General features: G+C 35.5%; 1 protein-coding gene across 3 annotated transcripts in view; it reads left to right on the forward strand.

The window, feature by feature from the left end:
• The window catches only part of LOC120350637, a 194,187-nt gene that overhangs the window by 136,995 nt on the left and 37,716 nt on the right, over positions 1-19,476 (forward strand). For all 3 annotated transcript variants that reach the window (XM_039425035.1, XM_039425037.1, XM_039425034.1), the window contains exon 10: positions 8,317-8,473. In XM_039425035.1, the coding sequence (XP_039280969.1) occupies positions 8,317-8,473 (157 nt within the window). The remainder of the gene's footprint in view (positions 1-8,316; positions 8,474-19,476) is intronic.

Genomic DNA, 19,476 nt, shown 5'->3' on the forward strand with positions numbered 1-19,476 from the left:
TTTTACAACTCGTAGCCGATCTGCTGCAGGATCTTTATCTCTGTCATTATACCACTTGTCACTTAGAATTTTATAGCCATTGTTTTGGAAACAAACTACTGTTCTCTTTAAACTCAGCTCAACAAACATTATATCTTTTCCATACTTACCAAAAAGACGCCTTTAGAAGGTTCGGTCATCAGGCTGCTGTAATTGAAAGGGTATTTGTTCAGTTAACTCTTTGTAAGAAAACTGACACTCATTAGAATTAGTCTCCATATAGGAAAAAATATGGTCCATGGCATCATCAACATCTCGAGATTGTGGTTGCCCCTTCTTTCCACTCAGACCAACTGGCAGGTAAAGTTTTTTGTTACATTCACTATGGTACCATGCATCTACAGCTATTAAGTCAGTCTCACTCTGGACACTTTCAATCAATTTCATTGCCCACTCATCACCCCTTTCCTTTGCAGCATCCAAAATAGAGCTTCTCATTTTCAACTTTGTCACCTGCAGCATAGCAGCTCGTTTTGAAAAAGACTTCTTGTCTTCCTTTTGCTGAAAGTACTCAGAATTCCCTTGCCCACACATGAAGCATTGCTCTTTGGAGTTGAAAGTACCTCTTGATGGAAAGGACGGTCCCGCTTGAGGTGAATCTCCACCCCGACGAGTGCATGCTGCTATTAGTTTTGGATTTACATACTTTTTTTGACAAGAGTTGTGAATCCTCACCTCTCCGATTTTCTTGAGAAAGCATTGATGGTGAGGATTTTGACGTTCAACACTACATTCTAACAATCTTTCCAGTCCTCTCTGAGTCACAATGTGACTTGACTCATCTTCTTTAGTTGTCTGACAAATAAAACACAGTGTATCGTTGATCCCACTCATTGTTTTACACGCTAGTCACAGTATCAACACTACAATAAAGGTAAATTCATAAGCTGCAGTTCACGCAGACTCCTATGTGAGAAGTGTCACGTGACCATTCCCCGTCCATATGCGTTGGGGCTCGAAAGGGTTTCAAGAGGCTCCATTTAGGTTCTGCTCGTCCTTCCCCAAGGCCAAAGTCACTACCACTGAACCACTACACAACCTTTCCCAAGAATGGACATTTATATTATGTTCAAACTTCACTTTTTCATTTGGATAAACATTTGTATGAATAGTATTGCAAACGATTCCTTGAAATAGCATAATAATAATTGTTGAAGATTTTGAATACATTTAATCACCATTTCGTTGAATAACTTCAAGAAGTTTATTTAACTTTCTGAGTAATTTATTTTAAAATAACATTTATTTCACTTATTTTTATTGCAATCTAAATTATATTGCAACCTCATTAACCTCATTAATCTTAACCTCACACATCCCTTTTCTGCCATCTTCCTATGGGAACCCCAAATGACAAAGCTGACTTGGCTCCCTTACAACAGATAACTTATTCTCATTTTCACCATTATGAGTCAGTAAGATTATCACTGACCTCATAAACATCATGATAACACCATTACCACGATCAATTAATACTATAGACGAATAATTCAGCCGTAAATCCGACTAAAAAACATAAATTTGGTGATTTTTCACAGAATTGAAAAAAATTACCAATTTTCGACGAGCCATAACTCGCTCCTATAGGATATAGATGAACGTTTTATGAATTAAAATTGTAAAGAATTTAATACTCTTCAAAAAAGTATGGATCAAAAATATTGATAGAACAATTGGTTTTTTCGTTGCACAAGATAAAAAGTCTTGTATCCAAGTTGAATGAACGTGGATGGATACAACGATAAAACTTTCCGCGACGTAAGTTCGAGCGCCAGTTAAGTGATTGGACGACACGACTGAGTTTTTAAAAATTGAAACTTCATTAACACTACAACTACAAAAAATACCGAATTAAAGAATTTCGGGAGCTGAGTGCTCTCGTCAAGTGATTGAGTAGAACTGACTAGAACTAATTAATTGAGACATAAAGAAGACAATGCATAGTCAGCTATATGCTATAACAATAGGGTTGTATACTACTACTATAGATATTTAACTTCAGATTCAGAGTAACGACCGGCAACGTACACAGCTATCACTTATTAGTTATTCAAAAGTATTCTTTGAGTATTGACCTGCTAATTGCGTGCCAGCAATATTCAACTCGCGCATCATAAAATGAATATGTTCAGTTCGAGAAAACCAACCACATGTTTATGTTTCATTCTCAAGATAGCAAATAAATCTAATAAAGTAGGTATTAAAAATGTGAAAGGGCTAGGTTTCATTCAGGTTATATTTAATAATGTTATTAATGTTTCATAGGACTGGTAGAAGGGTAGGGTAGGTTTTTGCTTTGAAATATTGCAATATGCTAGAAGGGGTTAGGGTGCAGGTAGAGTTTTGTTTATTGATGTTTCAAAGGTAAAAGGATAGGCTAGAGGGTTAGGATTTTGCTTTGAAATTGCAATGTGCTGGAAGGGGTTGGGGGTTTTTACCAAGAGTTATGTTTATTAATGTTTCAAATGTGGAATGTAGGGGTTTAGGTTTTTGTTTTGAAATGGCAATATACTGACTTAGTTATAGTGCTTTTAACAACAGTTACATTATATAACAACTGTTATATTTTATGAATTATATTATTAAAAACACTCTATTATATTATTAATAAATCATCATTTGATGATAATACAGTATTATCAATTTATCATCAAATGAAATGACATTCCTTGTTTTAATACTGTGGTACAGTACATACATAAACGAATAATAGTGTAGGCCTAACTGTTTGCTGCCAGCTCCAGTCACAGTGCTCGGTTACCGTCATCACGAAGAGCGTTACATTCAAAGAACTGACCTCATACTCCAATAACACTATTTATCTATATCTATGAAAATTAATATCTGTGTGTTTGTTTGTTTGTCCCCTATAGACTTGAAAATGAGAACTACTTGACAAAACGGCATGAAACTTTGGGAAAATTGTGTGATTTTTTTAATTTTTCCATTTAATCTCGAAAACTTCGAGTTTTTGGAGAAAAATTACTTTCCACGAAATGGAAGATGATAGAATTTCCAATAAATTGAGTGGTCGCGTAGGAATCTACCGTTTTTGATTCCAGAGCTACGAATTTTCAAATTCGGTGATTTTTTAAGAGGTTTTCAAAACTATGCAAGCCTACCACTTCAATCATAAACAACTTGGATATTCTACTAGTACAGATAAAAAGCCACACATCCCGCGAAAGAACAATTAATTCTGAACAGGATTCCTCAAGAATTTTTGAATTATGTAGTGGGTGGATGGGGAATACACCCAAAAATAGAAAAATCATGTTCTACATCCAAAATACAAATTTTTCATTATAATACTTTTTAAGGCCTTCCTAACAAAAAATACATATTTCGGCTGAAATCATCTCACGAGGGTTATTTTCTATGAGAATCGCCCGTTAGAAACATTTAATTTCAGAATTTCCCAGTGGGATGTACGTCATAAGGATACGTCAAGGATCAAAATTTTAAACACATAACTTTTGACAGAATGATCAGATCTCCTCGTACTACAGCTCATTCTTCTCAACTCGTCAAGGCGATTCAAAATCATTCATCATAACTGAAGTTTGATGAAAAAATAAAAAATTCCTCCTTTAGTGTATTTTTGCCCATATTTAAATACACAGAAAAATAGCCACTTTCTATATTCAAAACTGTGTATCTCGGTAACCCGAAATTATAAAAAATGGTACTTGATCTCAATTTGAAGATCAGAATCTCCTCTTTCATATGAGGAAAATGAATTTTGTAAAAATATAATCGTGAGGTAAGATACGTTTGTTTGAAAAAAATCATTTTTACAGTCTCGACAGTTCTTCGATAATAGTCATGCAAGATGTATTTAAGGCAATGTAGTTTCTAGAGCATGTAATTCTCTTCCATTTGAGATCAATCGCAAGTTTCTATCATGTATCTTACTCGTTTTAGAGACTCTTGAATAACAGTAGAATGCAGAAAAAATGAGAAAATGAAATTAATCATTTTTTTCAATTGCCTGTAACTTTTGAACGGTAAGGCCTGGAGAAGTATTATAATGAAAAATTTGTATTTTGGCTGTAGGACAAGATTTTCTATTCTTGGGTGTATTCCCCATCACGCCACTACTTAATTCAAAAATTCCTGAGGAATCTTGTTCAGAATTAATTGTTCTTTCACAAGATGTGTGGCTTTATATCTGTACTAGGGGAATATCCAAGTTGTTTATGATAGAAGTGGTAGGTTTGCATAGTTTCGAAAACCCCTTAAAAAATTACCGAATTTGAAAATTCGTAGCTCTGGAATCAAAAATGGTAGATTCCTACGCGACCACTCAATTCATTGGAAATTTTATTATCTTCTATTTTGTAGAGAATAATTTTTCTTCAAAAACTCGAAGTTTTCGAGATTAGATGGAAAAATTAAAAAAAGTCAGAAATTTAGGGGTTTTGGGGGTGAAGCCGCCCTCTGGCGTGTCAGCAAATTCCAGATTTGAATTTAGCGCCCCAGAATACATATCGTACCGTCGAGAAAAATTCTTTCGGGGCTGTTTCCTGAAAAACGACCATTTGACTGGACTACTTAAGAGCCATCCGAGGTGACGACAGAGCGTCCTCTTCGATTTTTTGGATGTTTTGTCTGGAAACCCGTTAGAATTTAAAAAAATTCCACACTGCAACCGATGACAAACAACATGGGTCCTAATGTGTAAGGGAGACATTCCGTAGGTGCAGTGAGGCGTAGGAAACTCTCCTAACGGGTTTCCAGACAAAACATCCAAAAACTCGAAGAGGACGCTCTGTCGTCACCTCGGATGGCTCTTAAGTAGTCCAGTCAAATGGTCGTTTTTCAGGAAACAGCCCCGAAAGAATTTTTCTCGACGGTACGATATGTATTCTGGGGCGCTGAATTCAAATCTGGAATTTGCTGACACGCCAGAGGGCGGCTTCACCCCCAAAACCCATATATATATATATATATATATATATATATATATATATATATATATATATATATATATATATAAGTTTTGTATTGAAATACGTCGACGCACAATTCAAATGCCATCTTGAAATTTAAATGCTAAAACATGTCATCTTGTTTCCCTGGTAATTAATCATTATCATTCAAATCATTCATATGCCTTTTTGTGTGTATTGCTACTAAAGCTATTCATATTGAGTTGGTGTCTGATTTATCCACTCAGCAATTTCTGGCTGCTTTTTGGCGATTTCTTTTACGTCAAAGCCCATGTCGCACTATCTATTCTGATTGTGGTACAAACTTCGTTGGGGCTAATGAAAAATTGATATAATTTTCTCAATTCTTGAATTCAAAGGAACTGCAAAATACGCTTTCCTCTCAATTGTCCGATTATCGCATTGAGTGGAAATTTATCCCACCCGGCAGCCCTAATTTTGGTGGTCTATGGGAGGCCAATGTGAAATCAGTGGAGTCTCATTTGGTTCGTGGCATTGGGGAACAATTGCTGACTTACGAAGAACTGAACACCGTGCTTGTTCAAATTGAAGCAGTGTTGAATTCTCGACCTCTATGTCAATTGAGCTCTGATCCAAATGAGATACAAGCACTTACACCAGCCCATTTCCTGACTCTAACACCTTTTAAATTTCTTCCTATGTCAGATCTTGCGGATAAATGTTTTCATATTACAGGTCAAATTGATGGCATCATTGGAGCTGAGCTTATTCCTGATTTGTTGAAAGATAGTCGTTCTAATGAAGGATTAGGCTCAGTGAAAATCATCGATAGTGTATTTGGGTGTGTTCTGATGAGAAAAGCGCCAGTCTCAACTATCCCACCCTATAAATAAAATGAAAATTGTCTTTTAATTTGTAATTCGTCATTGGATAGTTTAGTTGAACGATTCTGGGAAATCGAAGAGTGTCCCCAGTCAAAGAAATTGCTAACGCCCGAAGAGACTGAGTGTGAGGAACAGTTTGAAAGAACAGTCTCTCGGATAGATTCTGGTCGTTCTGTAGTTACACTACTGTTTTCGATTTCAGCTGATAGTTTGGGTGAGTCTTTTGATATTGCTAAAAGAAGATTGATGAGTTTGGAACGTCGTCTTCTACAGGCTAAAGATGTACAAATTTCATATCATGAAATCATGTTAGATTACCTACGGCAAGGTCATATGTCATTCATAAGAGACCAGGGAGATAAAGTCGGTTATTATATACCTCACCATGCGATTGTGAAACCTCATAGCACTACTACACCACTGAGAATTGTATTTGATGCTAGTGCAAAAACATCATCTGGTTTGTTACTAAATGATGTGCTTCATGTTGGCCCGAAATTTATTACAAACTGATATCTTCTCCTTGTTGCTAAATTTCCGGTTGTTTTTAATAGCATTGACAGCCGATATAAAACAAATGCATCGCCAGAAAGTCGTGGACGAAGCTTGTTGGAGATATAAGAGAATTTTATGGCGCTTCTCTCCAACTGATCCTGTTGAGATCTATGAATTGAATTATGTGGTATTTGGTATCAAGTCGTCACCCTACTTAGCTCTTCGTACAATCCATAAGTTGGTTCAAGAAGAGGGTGAAAATTTTCATATAGCTAGCAGTCAAATCCCTTCGCAAATGTATATGTATATTTTATTACCTCCATGGATTCATTATCTGAAGCTGTAGATTTATACAATCAGTCAAAACAATTGTTGAAAGTTTTGAACTCACAAAGTGGGCATCTAATCAGCCTGAAATGCTTGTAGAGTTTTCAGAGGAGGAAAAATCGTTTTCACCAAAAGATTTTGAATCTTGAAATGCCAACGAAAAACCCCCGATTCCCATATTAATTCGTTGGGAAAAATGCCAAGAACTGCATCTATTGTCGACAGTTGCAATTCCTCAACATGTTGGTGTATTTCAAGATTCGGAAATCACATTAATTGGCTTTTGTGATGCGAGTGAGGTAGCTTATGGTGGAGTTATCTATTTGAAGTCCCACAGTTCCCGCACTTCTCAACTCTGCTATGCAGTAAATCACGAGTTGCTCCATCAAAAACTGTCTCTATCCCACGCTTGGAATTGTGTAGGGCCCTGCTTTTAAGTGAACTGGTAAATACTACAATGTTGTTATTGAGCAAACGGTGTAATGTAGTCAAAGTATTAGCATTTTCGGATTCAACAGTGACGTTACATTGGATAAGAGCCCCCCTCCCCTCAAGATAGCAGACATTCGTTGCAAATCGGGTCTCTCGAATACAGGATTGTCCAATAACAGAATGGGCTCACGTGGATGGCGCTTCAAATCCTGCCAATTGCTTATCAAGAGGCTTAACCCCAAGTGAACTAATAAATCACAAGTTGTGGTGGACGGGGCCAAGTTGGTTGTCACTTGATGAAGAGCAGTGGCCAGTCAAGATGGATATTGAACCATAAGAAAATCTTCCTGACGGAAAAAGGAGCAAGAACCTCCTAATTATGACTCATTCAAATAATGTGTCGGATAATGTAATTAATAAATTGATTGAGCGGTGTTCCAATTACAGTCGTTTGTTGCATATTATGATAGGCCTACTTGTCTTGAAAGCTATTCAAATAATACCTCGACCAAACGAATCGAAGATTGGAACAGCGGAACTGTACCTATGCAAAGTAGTACAAACCATCCACTTTTCAGCAGAACTTACTCTATTGAAAAATGGTAAAATTTGTCCTGATCGTTTCCAACGTTTATCTCCCTTCATAGATCGTAAGATAATTCGAGTCGGAAGACGTTTGAGAAATTCTAACATGAGCTTCGAGAGTTGTCATCCAATCATTCTTGGTTACTCCGAGCCGATGCTTGAAATCAGTAGAATTAAATTAAATATAACATGTCAAATTTCATAAAAATCTATTGCCACGTTTCGCTGTAAATACGGAACATATAAATATGAACATACATGAATACATTTTATATAAACATTCAGTGAAATGCAAAACCGTCGACTTGAATCTTGGACCTCACTTCGCTCGGTCAACTAGTTTACTCAGATTACCAGTTTCTTATTTTTCGCCACACTGCACAGAAAATATAAAATTCCTGCTCAGTATCTAGGAGAGGAAAAGATACCGACATACCGTTGGGAAGTGTAGATAAAATTGTTAATATCTCAAATATAACTGTAGATAATATTAAAGAATAGAATACACAGTACTAATACTATCATAGCATATAGGTGTCATTAGTTTATGCAAAAGTATTCAATGTATAAATACTGTTATACGATTAATGAGAACTTTTATAATGATTAAGCTTCTACAATAAATTTACTGTTTTTATAAGGTGTCTATTGGACCGATGGAATCCGGATAAATTTCATAACTACATTCCCAGAGTGAGTGAGTTCATCGAAGGAGAACAGTATCTCCTTGACCGTGATGAGTTTCTGGAATTGTTTCAAATCGAATATGTTAAAGTGTGGATTTGTATGGATGATAGAGTGAGTACCTTTAATTCGATTTACCTTCAATTCAATGACAGTCTTGGAAATAGAAATTACATTCACAAGTATTAATAGAGTGTATACGGTATCATAATAGAGTATTGGGCAAAGAACGAGAGAACTATGGATAATTTATTGAGATAAATCTCATAGTTTACTCCAATCTCATCTCAAAGATTAGCCCAAATGTGTGATTTACCATTTCAAGTGGCAAAAGGTTTTATTTTGAAAAAGTCCAAACAAATTTAATATAGCCTACGTCTATAAAACCTAAATCAAATGGTGGCCTCTCTTATCCAAAGAGTTGTTTACCTGAGGATTTCACGTGGAAACACTCAAATTTCTTGTGCTATAATTCCACACAATCTGTCAAGTGTAGGCCTCAGCCTACGCGATTTGTTAATGAAGGCTTGCGCAGACTAATGTGTTTACAGGTTAAACTCATCAGACTAGTAGACCAATACACAACTTAACATAATAACATACATGTTGAGTTAGCGCAAAGTATTTGTATAACAATAGCCGCAATTTATCACATTTCAGAATTTTTATTAACAATCAATGGAACAATATTCTTGAATTATTTTCCTCATTTGAATGCGGAATGGAAAAATTCAAACTAAATATTGTTGAAATAAGATTTGAGCTTGGTTGAATAGGCTCGTGACAATTAAGTAAAATTATTCATGCTTCTCTCTCTGTAAAACTCTGTATGTGCCATAATCCTATTATATTAAGCGAGCAATTTTTGTATATATCTATTTATATTTATCTATATATGACCAGTACCAGCACTGTGCGGGTGCTCACCCGAAATAAATGCTCTCTTCGTTCTCTTATTCTAAAGCTGCGTTTACACCGGAGTTAACACAAGTTTTTTAACATTTTTGTTATCAACTGATGTTAATTACAAAAGTTTATAACATCAGGTAACATCAAGTATGTATATTCAGTAGACGCATGGATACATTTGTGAATTTTGGATGAACCAATCAAATTGAAGTAGTTGATGGGCGGCAATAACGAGCCGATTCAAATTTAACCATTGATATTTATATGAATGATGAGAATTTATAAGTTATCACTACTCAGTTCATGTATCGGATGTAATCCGAGTAATTATAAAAATTAATACCTAAGATATAGGTAATAACCTAACAGATTGGCACGGACTATTTGATTTTTATAATGGGGTAGTAACTGAATATTTAAATGTATGCAAATTTGGAAGACGGAAGTAGGATCTTAGAGAATAGGGGTGGATCAGAGCCTACTTGCTTGCCAGACGCCGCCATGGAACGCCACCAAATGTTGTAGAGCACAAGTCCCCTTTTTGTTAAATTGTACGTTTGAAAGATTTAAAGTTTAAATTCATTAATTAATTTTTTATAAGACTTTGTGATGCTGTATTAAAGCCTAAGTCATTCAGATATTTACTTATACCCTTGGAGAAGATGACTTCGGCTACCAGAAACTCCAGGACGATAGGAAATTTGGATCGCCACCATCATCTTGGGAATTTCAGCACGTGAGTGAAAATTATCGAAATATATGAATTTAGGGCGCCCTTAGTGCTTCGAGTGGAACAAGATTAAAAAGCTAGCTCGTCGAAAGGTTATATAAATATTGAAATTAATATAAAACTTGCGCAAGTCTTAAAAAGTACAAAACGTGTTTTACTAGTTGAGAACTATATCAGGTATATCTGGAACTATATCACGTATCTGAGGATACACGGATGAAAGAAATATTCAAATTTAATGTTGTAATATATATATGCTCACTCGATCATCAATTTTATTAGCAAATTATAAGGATATAAATGTAGCTCATGTTCACTGGATAAATTGATCTATCTAATTTCACCAGAGGCCGAACTTTAAGCCCTGAGATATATACTGAGATATAATGAGAGATATATATATATTAATATTTGAGATTTGTGATTTATCAATTGATAATTTTTTATCAATTTGGAAAGAAGATATATATGAGTTTTAATCGACAAGCAGCAGCAAGTCGATATCTGAGCTGCATAAAATAAATGCTTATGGTTAATGATTTAAGAAGCACATGATAACGTTTTCGTGCTAAAAAACTAGTGAGCTAATCTGTGATACTTTCTTTTTTGATATATATTTTGTTCTTATTTTATTGTTATTGCTTGTTGCTCTATACATATCTATATTTATTTATTCGTTGATTTTTTGTGTAATATACATATATCAATTTTTATGGTGTATCCTTTAGTTGTTTCCCTACTTCCATGCATGACCAAACTCATTTTTATTTATCTAGTTGCCAGTATTGAAATATTAATAAGATTACCATCCGACTATATTCTTCACTGAATAAGTTGGTTAAGACAGCTATATACAGCGTGATAGTCAAATCTTTGGAAATAATACGTTCCAGAGATTTATATAAATTATCCAGTACCATTAAATATGACCAGAAGAGTCTCAAATTTATAGCTTTAAGTTGTAGCAGCGCAAATTCTCGCATCTATACTTGCGAATTTCGACAAATCAGTCACAGAAATTGTGAACTGTTGGAGCAGCCGACGTCAGTAACCGGCAAGAGCAGAGAATTGCGGGAGCTCCTGGGCGAGCTAGTGAGAATTTGTTATAATTTATATTCTAAGAACCAAAACAAGGGTTATATAATTTATTACTCATGCTCTACCGACTGCAGCCAAGCAGGGCAACCCGTTATTGAAAGAAATAATGTGACATCGGTTGTGGCCATTTTTATTTTAGCATGTGCTGTGGGGCAAAACCGGCATTTTTGTGAGGGGCATAACCGAATGCAGTCGATTTTATCCCTTGCAAATTGATTAGTTTCCCTTCAGTGTAATTATGTAACCACTTAATTATTGAAATTGGTTTAGTGTTGTCTGTTTATTCATTGTTTTAAAATGTGCATATTTTATCAGTAGGCTGAACTATTCAAACCTATATCGTGAAAAGATAAATTTCAAATAAAACTGTTATAAACTGCTTTAAAACCCAACTCTCAATATAATTATTCATGGATTCTGTTATGAGCCTAATTATAATTCATTCTACAATGAAGGGCATGGATGGACCTATCCTGTGATTTGCAAATCAATCTCCTGCAGCTCTCAATAGGCTACTATCTCTCACACAATTCCTATTTGATTTTGCAGTTTTATATATATATATATATATATATATATATATATATATATGTATATATATATATATATAAAATTCGTCTTTCACATTCAATTCATTACTTCCATTACTAAAGCTGGATATTTTCATATTGGAATATCATATCAATATAATTAATTATGATCAGTTTCAATTTAATGTTTAGCAAACGCCGATTTTTGAATAGTATTTTTTGCAATGATCTCTATTCAAATTCTAAACAAAAAGAGGGTTGGATCCAGTGCTTGAGTTGCAAAGTATGGGCTCACGAGCAATGCTCGAATAGTGAGGAGGAAGATGACACCTTCATTTGTGATTTGTGTAAATATTTCAAAAAATCCCATGTCTTGACACCTTTATTCGAGTGAATATTTCAAGTAACCTCATGTTGTTTTCATTTTCCTATGTCATGACAACTTTATTAAATGAAATTCTGTGATTTGTATGATTATTTTAGGGGTTTCTATGTCATTTCCATTAATGTCGGTTTCACCCCACCCATGGGGCAAAACCGTCATTTTGCACAAAAAAATTATACAATTATTACCGTTTTTATTATAATTGAATAAATGTATTTAAGTATGTATAGTTATCATGAAATATGTGAAGAATGAGATTGACATCATATTTTGATAAATCTGCCAACAGATTTTCATTAATTGAACTTCAAACACCAGCTGGTCGGTTTTGTCCCCCCTTTCCACTATCTTCCCCGCAATCCCCTCACCCAGCATCCCTACCCTACAGCTACAGCTATTCCCTAATAACTACAGCTGCAGACAAAACACGTGACAAAGCTATTAACTTTTGTTGATAACAAAACTAGCAGTCAAAAGAAAGTGTTATTAACTCATGTTGAAAACTTTTGTTTTAAACTCTGGTGTAAACACATTATAAGTTATTCACATTAGATCAGATGAAGATCATTATTTTAATGATCACACACATGTTTCAATTCAAATTTGAAGACAATTTTCTGCTTTTTATTCCGGCTGTTATATCATATGAATAGTCTCGTTAAATGAAGTCATAATATGGAAGTCAATTATATTGATAACAAGATCTTGTTAATAACAAGGAATTTTCTATTAGGAAATTCAGTTATTAACTTTGGCAAGAGAAATTTTTGACGATTCAGTCAAGTTGATAACTTTTTGTAGTGTTGAAATGAACCACACTACAATACAATACAAATAAATTCTATTCCCATCAATATACAAATAAACAATCTGATCAATAAAATGTACATAATATTCAAAAATACAATATATGAAATTTACTACAAATATAAATAAATTGCATTTTTTCGGAAATTAACCTACTCAACTATTGGAAACCCATGTTGTAGAGCAGGTGTAGTAGTAATACAATTAAATTTAGAGTGGGGGTGCAAATACATTGGGTAAGTGAGCTCACATATTGTTCGAAATTTATTATGTTTTCTATATTATGTCTTCAAGTTGTTGTGATCCAATTTTAAACGGCACATTTAAATTTTCTTGAGTTTTCTATTATCTTGATGTACAGGAAGTAAATTGTGGAGTTTTGGTGCTAGGTGGTTGAAGTGTCGTTGGAATGTTGCCTTCCTAGCCAGGTTCGTGATAAGTAGGCTTCTACTTCTAGTGTTATGACAGTGGTTTCTATTTTGAAAGCTTTCTGGGTTCTTGTGCAGTCTGCAAATAATTTCTAGGGAGTAGAGTTGTCTTGCGTCCATCACACGAAACTCATTGTAGAGCTGGTCTGATGGATAACGAGGTGGCTTCTGCTTGATTATTCTAATTATTAGTTTTTGCACTTCTATAAGGGGGTCGAGTTGAATGTAGTTTGTTCCTCCCTATCCTACAATTACATAGGTAAGCAAAGACTGAACTAAGGAATAGTAGACCATCTTCATGCACTTCTCGTCTTTAATTGTTCTCAGCATTTTGAACTTGAATATTATTTTTCTTAACTTCTTGCAGAGGCAATCTATATGAAGATCCCAGCATAGAAAAGAATCTAGTATAATGCGGAGGTATTTTATTGTTGGTTTTCTGTGCATAGTGAGTGCCGTGGTGTTGGAAAAGTTGACTGTTAGAAGGTTTTCTGTGGGCTGTCCATGTTGTGTAGATGAGAAAGTTGAAAAGTGGGTCTTGTCATACTTAAGAGTGAGCAGATTCTGATTTAGCCAATGTGAGATTTTCTGTAATCCAGTTTCAGCTTTACTCCATGCTATTGGCAACGTTGGTCCTGAAAACAAAAGAACTGTGTCATCTGCAAAGGTGGTGTGCCTACAATTTTCATACTGCACAGAGGATTTATATAAATCACTAGCCATCAGGCTCACTTCGCTTGCCATATCCGTCTAGGCAGGGGGCTCCGCCCCCTGGACCCCTGACTGGAAAATGGGATCAGCGGGCTCGCCTGCATGTAGGTTCCCTCAGCGGAACCTCTGTACCAAATTCTGGACCCCCGACTGGATTGTCCAAAAATGAGATCAGCGGGCTCGCTTCGCTCGCCTGCATGTAGACCTCAGTGGGACCTCTGTACCGAATTTGAACGTATTATGTCAATTTGATCTCGAAAAACACCTGTTACTATATCGGCGTATCTTTGGCAAACAAAATTCTTCCACCTCAGCTAAACCTGTGTACTGAATTTTTTTTATATATTTCCATCAATTGACGGTGAGCTCTACAACCTGCATAGCTTAAAAGAAGCATAAATAATAAGGAAAAATAAAAAAAAAGGCCAAGGAGTGAGGGAAGCTCTCCCACAACAGGAGGCGACGGTGACGCAAGCACCCAAAACTCAAATACGGAACGACTCGTGAAGAAAAAGAACTTGAATACAATGGAAACATATATAAAGAGAATTGGAAGAGAGCGGGGTGGTGTGGAAGAGCCTTCACAACCACAGTAGCAACCACGGCGTGGAGTTAGAATAGCAAGAACGAAAAATGAAAGGAAACCAACTGATAAAGACTTCGGAAAGTATGGAAGATCGGCGAAGAGAAAAAATCAAGATAATATCATTATACTCACATATAATTGTAGATCTCTTAGGGAGAACTGGAGAGTGGAACAGCTGGTAGAAGAGGTCAAAAATGTAGAATGGGATATAATAGGACTTGCGGAAGTAAGGAGAGACGGAGAACAATGTTTGAGCCTGGATGATGATAATATTGTTCTGTACGTGAATGGCAATGGTCCAACAGGAGGAACAGGTTTTCTAATAAACAATGCGACAAAAAAGAAAATCATAACCTTTAAGCAACATACTCACAGAATATCGACAATAATTTGGAAACTCAAAGAAGGAATGGGTAGAATTAAAATAATACAAGTCTATGCACCAACATCAAATTCAACTGATGAGGAAATTGAAGAACTATATGAAGAACTGAATGATGCCTTAGGAAAGGATATATGTAGGTACAATATAATAATTGGAGATATGAATGCAAAAATTGGCAAGAACAACGGTGAAAAATGTGTTGGAAACTACGGATTTGGTGAAAGAAATGAAAGAGGAGATAGGCTTGTTGAATTTGTTGAAGGGAAAAATATGTATTTGATGAACTCCTTCTTCCAGAAAAATGAAACAAGAAAGTGTACTTGGATGAGTCCGGATGGAGAAACAAAAAATGAGATTGACTTCTTCATAACAGACAAAAAACTCATTGTACAAGATGTGGACGTAGAGAATGATGTTGACATAGGAAGTGACCATAGACCAATTAAGATGATTATAAAAATAGAAGAGAGAAGAAGATTCAACAAAAAAGTCCGCACGAGACTGAGTTCAGAAGCATTAAAAATGAAATCATTTGAAGAGAAATTGGAAGATAACCTAGCTCATGGAATGAATACTGAATGCTCCGATATGGAAGACATATCAAGTAAACTATCTGCTATTATTAAAAGTACAAGTGATACCTTGAATGACAGAGAAGGAAACAGAAGACGTTCAACTCCAAGAGAGATAATCAGACTTTTGGCAAAAAGGAGAAGACTGAAAACGTCTGATAAGGATAGAATTGAATTCACTGAAATTTCTAAATTAATAAGGCGAAAATGGAAAGAATGGACAGCGCTCAAGAAAACTGAAGAATTAGAAGACACAATTAAATCAAGAGGAAGTATTAAACAAACATTGAGAAGACAACAGCTCGGCACCAATATAATGATCTCGATGAAAAATGAGACTGGCGAGGAAGAGAGAGAAGTGGAAGGTATTCTCAGGACAATCTGTAACTTCTATGAAAAATTATATAGTATACAGGGGCCTGAAACAGACACATCAGCAGAGTGCAGTGGAAGGAGAGAGGAACAGCTGGATGCAGGTCAAGTAGAAAATAGCCTTCCAATCCTGGAAAGTGAAGTTGAGAGAGTAATAAGCAAATTAAAAGAAGGAAAAGCGGGAGGACCGGACAGAGTTACAAATGAAGGAATAAAAGCGGAAGGAAGAGCTGTAACCAGTATACTAGTTAAGTTGTTTAATATATGTCTAAAAAATAGGAAAGTTCCTGATTTATGGTTGAAGGCTAACCTAATACTACTGTATAAAAAGGGAGACAGAAAAGAAGTAAAGAACTATCGCCCAATAAGTCTCCTCTGTACAATTTACAAAGTCTTCATTGCAATAATAACATACAGAATAGGAAGAAATTTAGATGCCGCAACACAGAACGATCAGACCGGATTCAAGAAAAATTTCTCTACACTAGACAATATCTTAGTACTACTGGAATTGATACGAAAGGCGAGGGAATACAATTTCCAAATGGTCCTACTATTCATCGACTTTGAAAAAGCATTCGATAGTGTAACAACCAACGCTATTATGAATACGTTAGCTGGACTTGGTGTTGAAGATGAATATTTACAAATTTTTAAATATATATATGAGAATATGAAATTAGAATGTTCAGTAAGAGGAGAGAGTAAAGAGATATGTGTGAAAAGAGGATTAAGACAAGGTGATGTTCCATCTGCAAAAATATTTAATGCCGTTTTAGAAACAACCTTCAAAAATTTAGACTGGCAAGATAGAGGCATAGATATCAATGGGGAGAGGTTGAACTGCTTGTAATTTGCCGATGATATTGTTCTTATAGGAAGAAGTGCAAGTGAAGTTAAGGATATGTTAAAGGAGATGATGGAAGAAACAAAACAAATAGGCCTTAAAGTAAATTTTGAAAAATCAAAGGTTATGAGTTTCAATTGTCAAGCAGATGAAGTAATTGATTTGAACCAAGGAAGAATTATCGAAAATGTCAACAGCTTCATATATTTAGGGCAAAGAATTGGAAAAGACGGTCAATGGGGAGAAATCACAAGAAGAATTGCGTTGGGATGGTCAATGTTTAAAAGATTTTATCACCTTTTCTGCTCCACGGTTATTATGGAAAACAAGCGAAAATTATTTCAGATGTGTATAATCCCAGTTATGTTGTATGGCTGTGAAACATGGATTCTCACAGGAAAAATTATCAGGAAAATGAGAACTAGTATGAGAGCAATGCTAAGGATCATGTTGGGAGTTACTAAAAGAGATAAAAAGACGAAAATATGGATATCCAAAGAGACAATGGTTGAGGACATAGGACGGTTGATAGTAGAAAGAAAATGGAACTGGGCAGGACATATAGCGAGAACAAAAGACAACAGATGGACAAAGAAGATAATAGACTGGTATCCACGAACACTGAAGAGGAGCAGAGGACGACCAACCAACAGATGGGATGAGGAATTTAGGAGAGTCTGCGGTGGAGCAACATGGCAGAGGGTAGCACAGGAGAGGACGGAATGGGAGAGGATGAAGAAGGTGTACGGCGGTGTTTGGCTATACAAAGACTAAATTTCAAAAGTGAATGTTATCTATCATGTTCATATTTCATTTGGTGCCAACCAAAGAAGTAACCTCAGCGGAAGCTGATTTGCAACCATGAAAATTTTATTTTATTTTTACTATGTACCAATAGGTAAATACTGTAAAAGTTGCAATAAAAGGTTTATTTATTTATTTAATAAGAAGAATATACATGCTAAAAGACAAACTTTAAACCCTTGAGAACCACCCTTAGAGTTAAAATATCGCCAAAAGATTTCTTAGTGCACCTCTGAAGGGCCAACTGAACATACCTACCAAATTTGAACGTTTTTGGTCCGGTAGATTTTTAGTTCTGTGAGTGAGTGAGTCAGTCAGTCAGTCAGTGAGTGAGTGCCATTTCGCTTCTATATATATAGAAGAAGAGTGTTGGACCAAGGACTGTACCTTGCGGTACTCCATATTCAACTTTGAGCTTGCTGCTTCTTTGTCCATTGACTCTGACACTCTGGGTCCGGTTTGACAAGTAGCTTTTGAATAGATCCCATGCCACTCCTCTGATTCCATATTTGTAGAGTCTCTCCAGCAGAATATCATGTGACACAGTATCAAATGCTTTTTTCAGGTCCAGGAAAATTGCCAGTGGTTTCTCCTCACAGTTGATTTTTCCTGCTATTTGTGAAATGACATTGTGGATTGCATCATTGGTACTACAGTTTGATTTGAAGCCATACTTCTTCTTTGGTGATAAAATATGTTTCTTCTCAAGGAAGTTAATAAGTCTTGATTTTATACATTTCTCAAAATTTTTTGCTAATATATTTAAAAGTGATATTGGTATATAACAGTTGAAATCTTTCTTGTCCATTGCTTTAAAAATTGGGCATATAATAGCTTCCTTCAAACACTGAGGAAAGGTACCTCCTCCTAGGATTTTATCGGCAATCAGTATTAATGGTCTAGCAAGAGCTATACTGTTCTGTTTGAAGAGCTCTGGTCTGAAGTTATCTAGGCCTGGTGCGCTGTCTGATTTGAGACTGCTGAATATTTTTATCATTTATCTTCTTCATCTACAGGTGTTAAAATATTGTCTCACATACTCTAGTGTTTGTAACTGTGGGTTCGTCTGCAGGTTGTTGATTGTTTAATATATTTTGTGCCAGTTCAGATCCAATATTTTTGAAGAATTCGTTGAAAAATTTTGCAATGTCTTCATCATTCTCTCCCAGTTTAAATTCTCTTCCTTGTACATCCAGTTTTTTGATTTGTGTTCTTGGTCTCTGAACTTCCGTTATTTCACGTATTACCTTCCATGTCTGCTTTGCATCTCTTAAGTTTCCAAACATGTGGGAAAAATAATGTTTTTTTGCTTCTTATATAACTCTAGTTAATAGGTTTCTGAATTTCATGTGATATTAAGTGTAGTTGCAAATTTGATGTATTATTTCTACATTGTTTGTGAAGTTTATCTCTTCTCCTTATTGATTTTATTATTCCCACTGATATCCATGACTTGATTTTCTTCTTTCTATGTGGAACGAAGTAAGCTTTCTAACATTCTTTCATGTGCTTATTCATTATAGTGACAAACTCTTTCAATGTGCCTTCAGTACTATCCTGCATGTGAATGAAGTCCCATGTTTCTTCCACAAGCAGTGATGGAAACTTGACTCTGTTGAAGACTTTTCTGTTTGCTTCTTCTCTGCATTATCAATATCTTTGTTGCCTCTTGTTCCTAGAATAGTGGTGTAGTGGTCTGTTATTGAGTTTTGAAAAACTATTGGCATCAGGTCTTTTTTGAAATTCACTAGAATGTGATCCAAGCATGTAGCGGTGTTGTCGTGGACGCGAGTAGGCTGTTTAATACAGTGAGCAAAACCAAATTCACTGAGTAACTTCTCATAATCATGCATCAGCTGTTGACGATGCTTGTTGGGTTCTATGGTGTTAATATTGTTGTGACTTCTGATATTGGAACTAATTATTCTCAGGTTGAACTGTTCCAAGCAATCA

This window comes from Nilaparvata lugens, chromosome 3 (genome assembly GCF_014356525.2).
Source record: "Nilaparvata lugens isolate BPH chromosome 3, ASM1435652v1, whole genome shotgun sequence".
Taxonomy (NCBI): domain Eukaryota; kingdom Metazoa; phylum Arthropoda; class Insecta; order Hemiptera; family Delphacidae; genus Nilaparvata; species Nilaparvata lugens.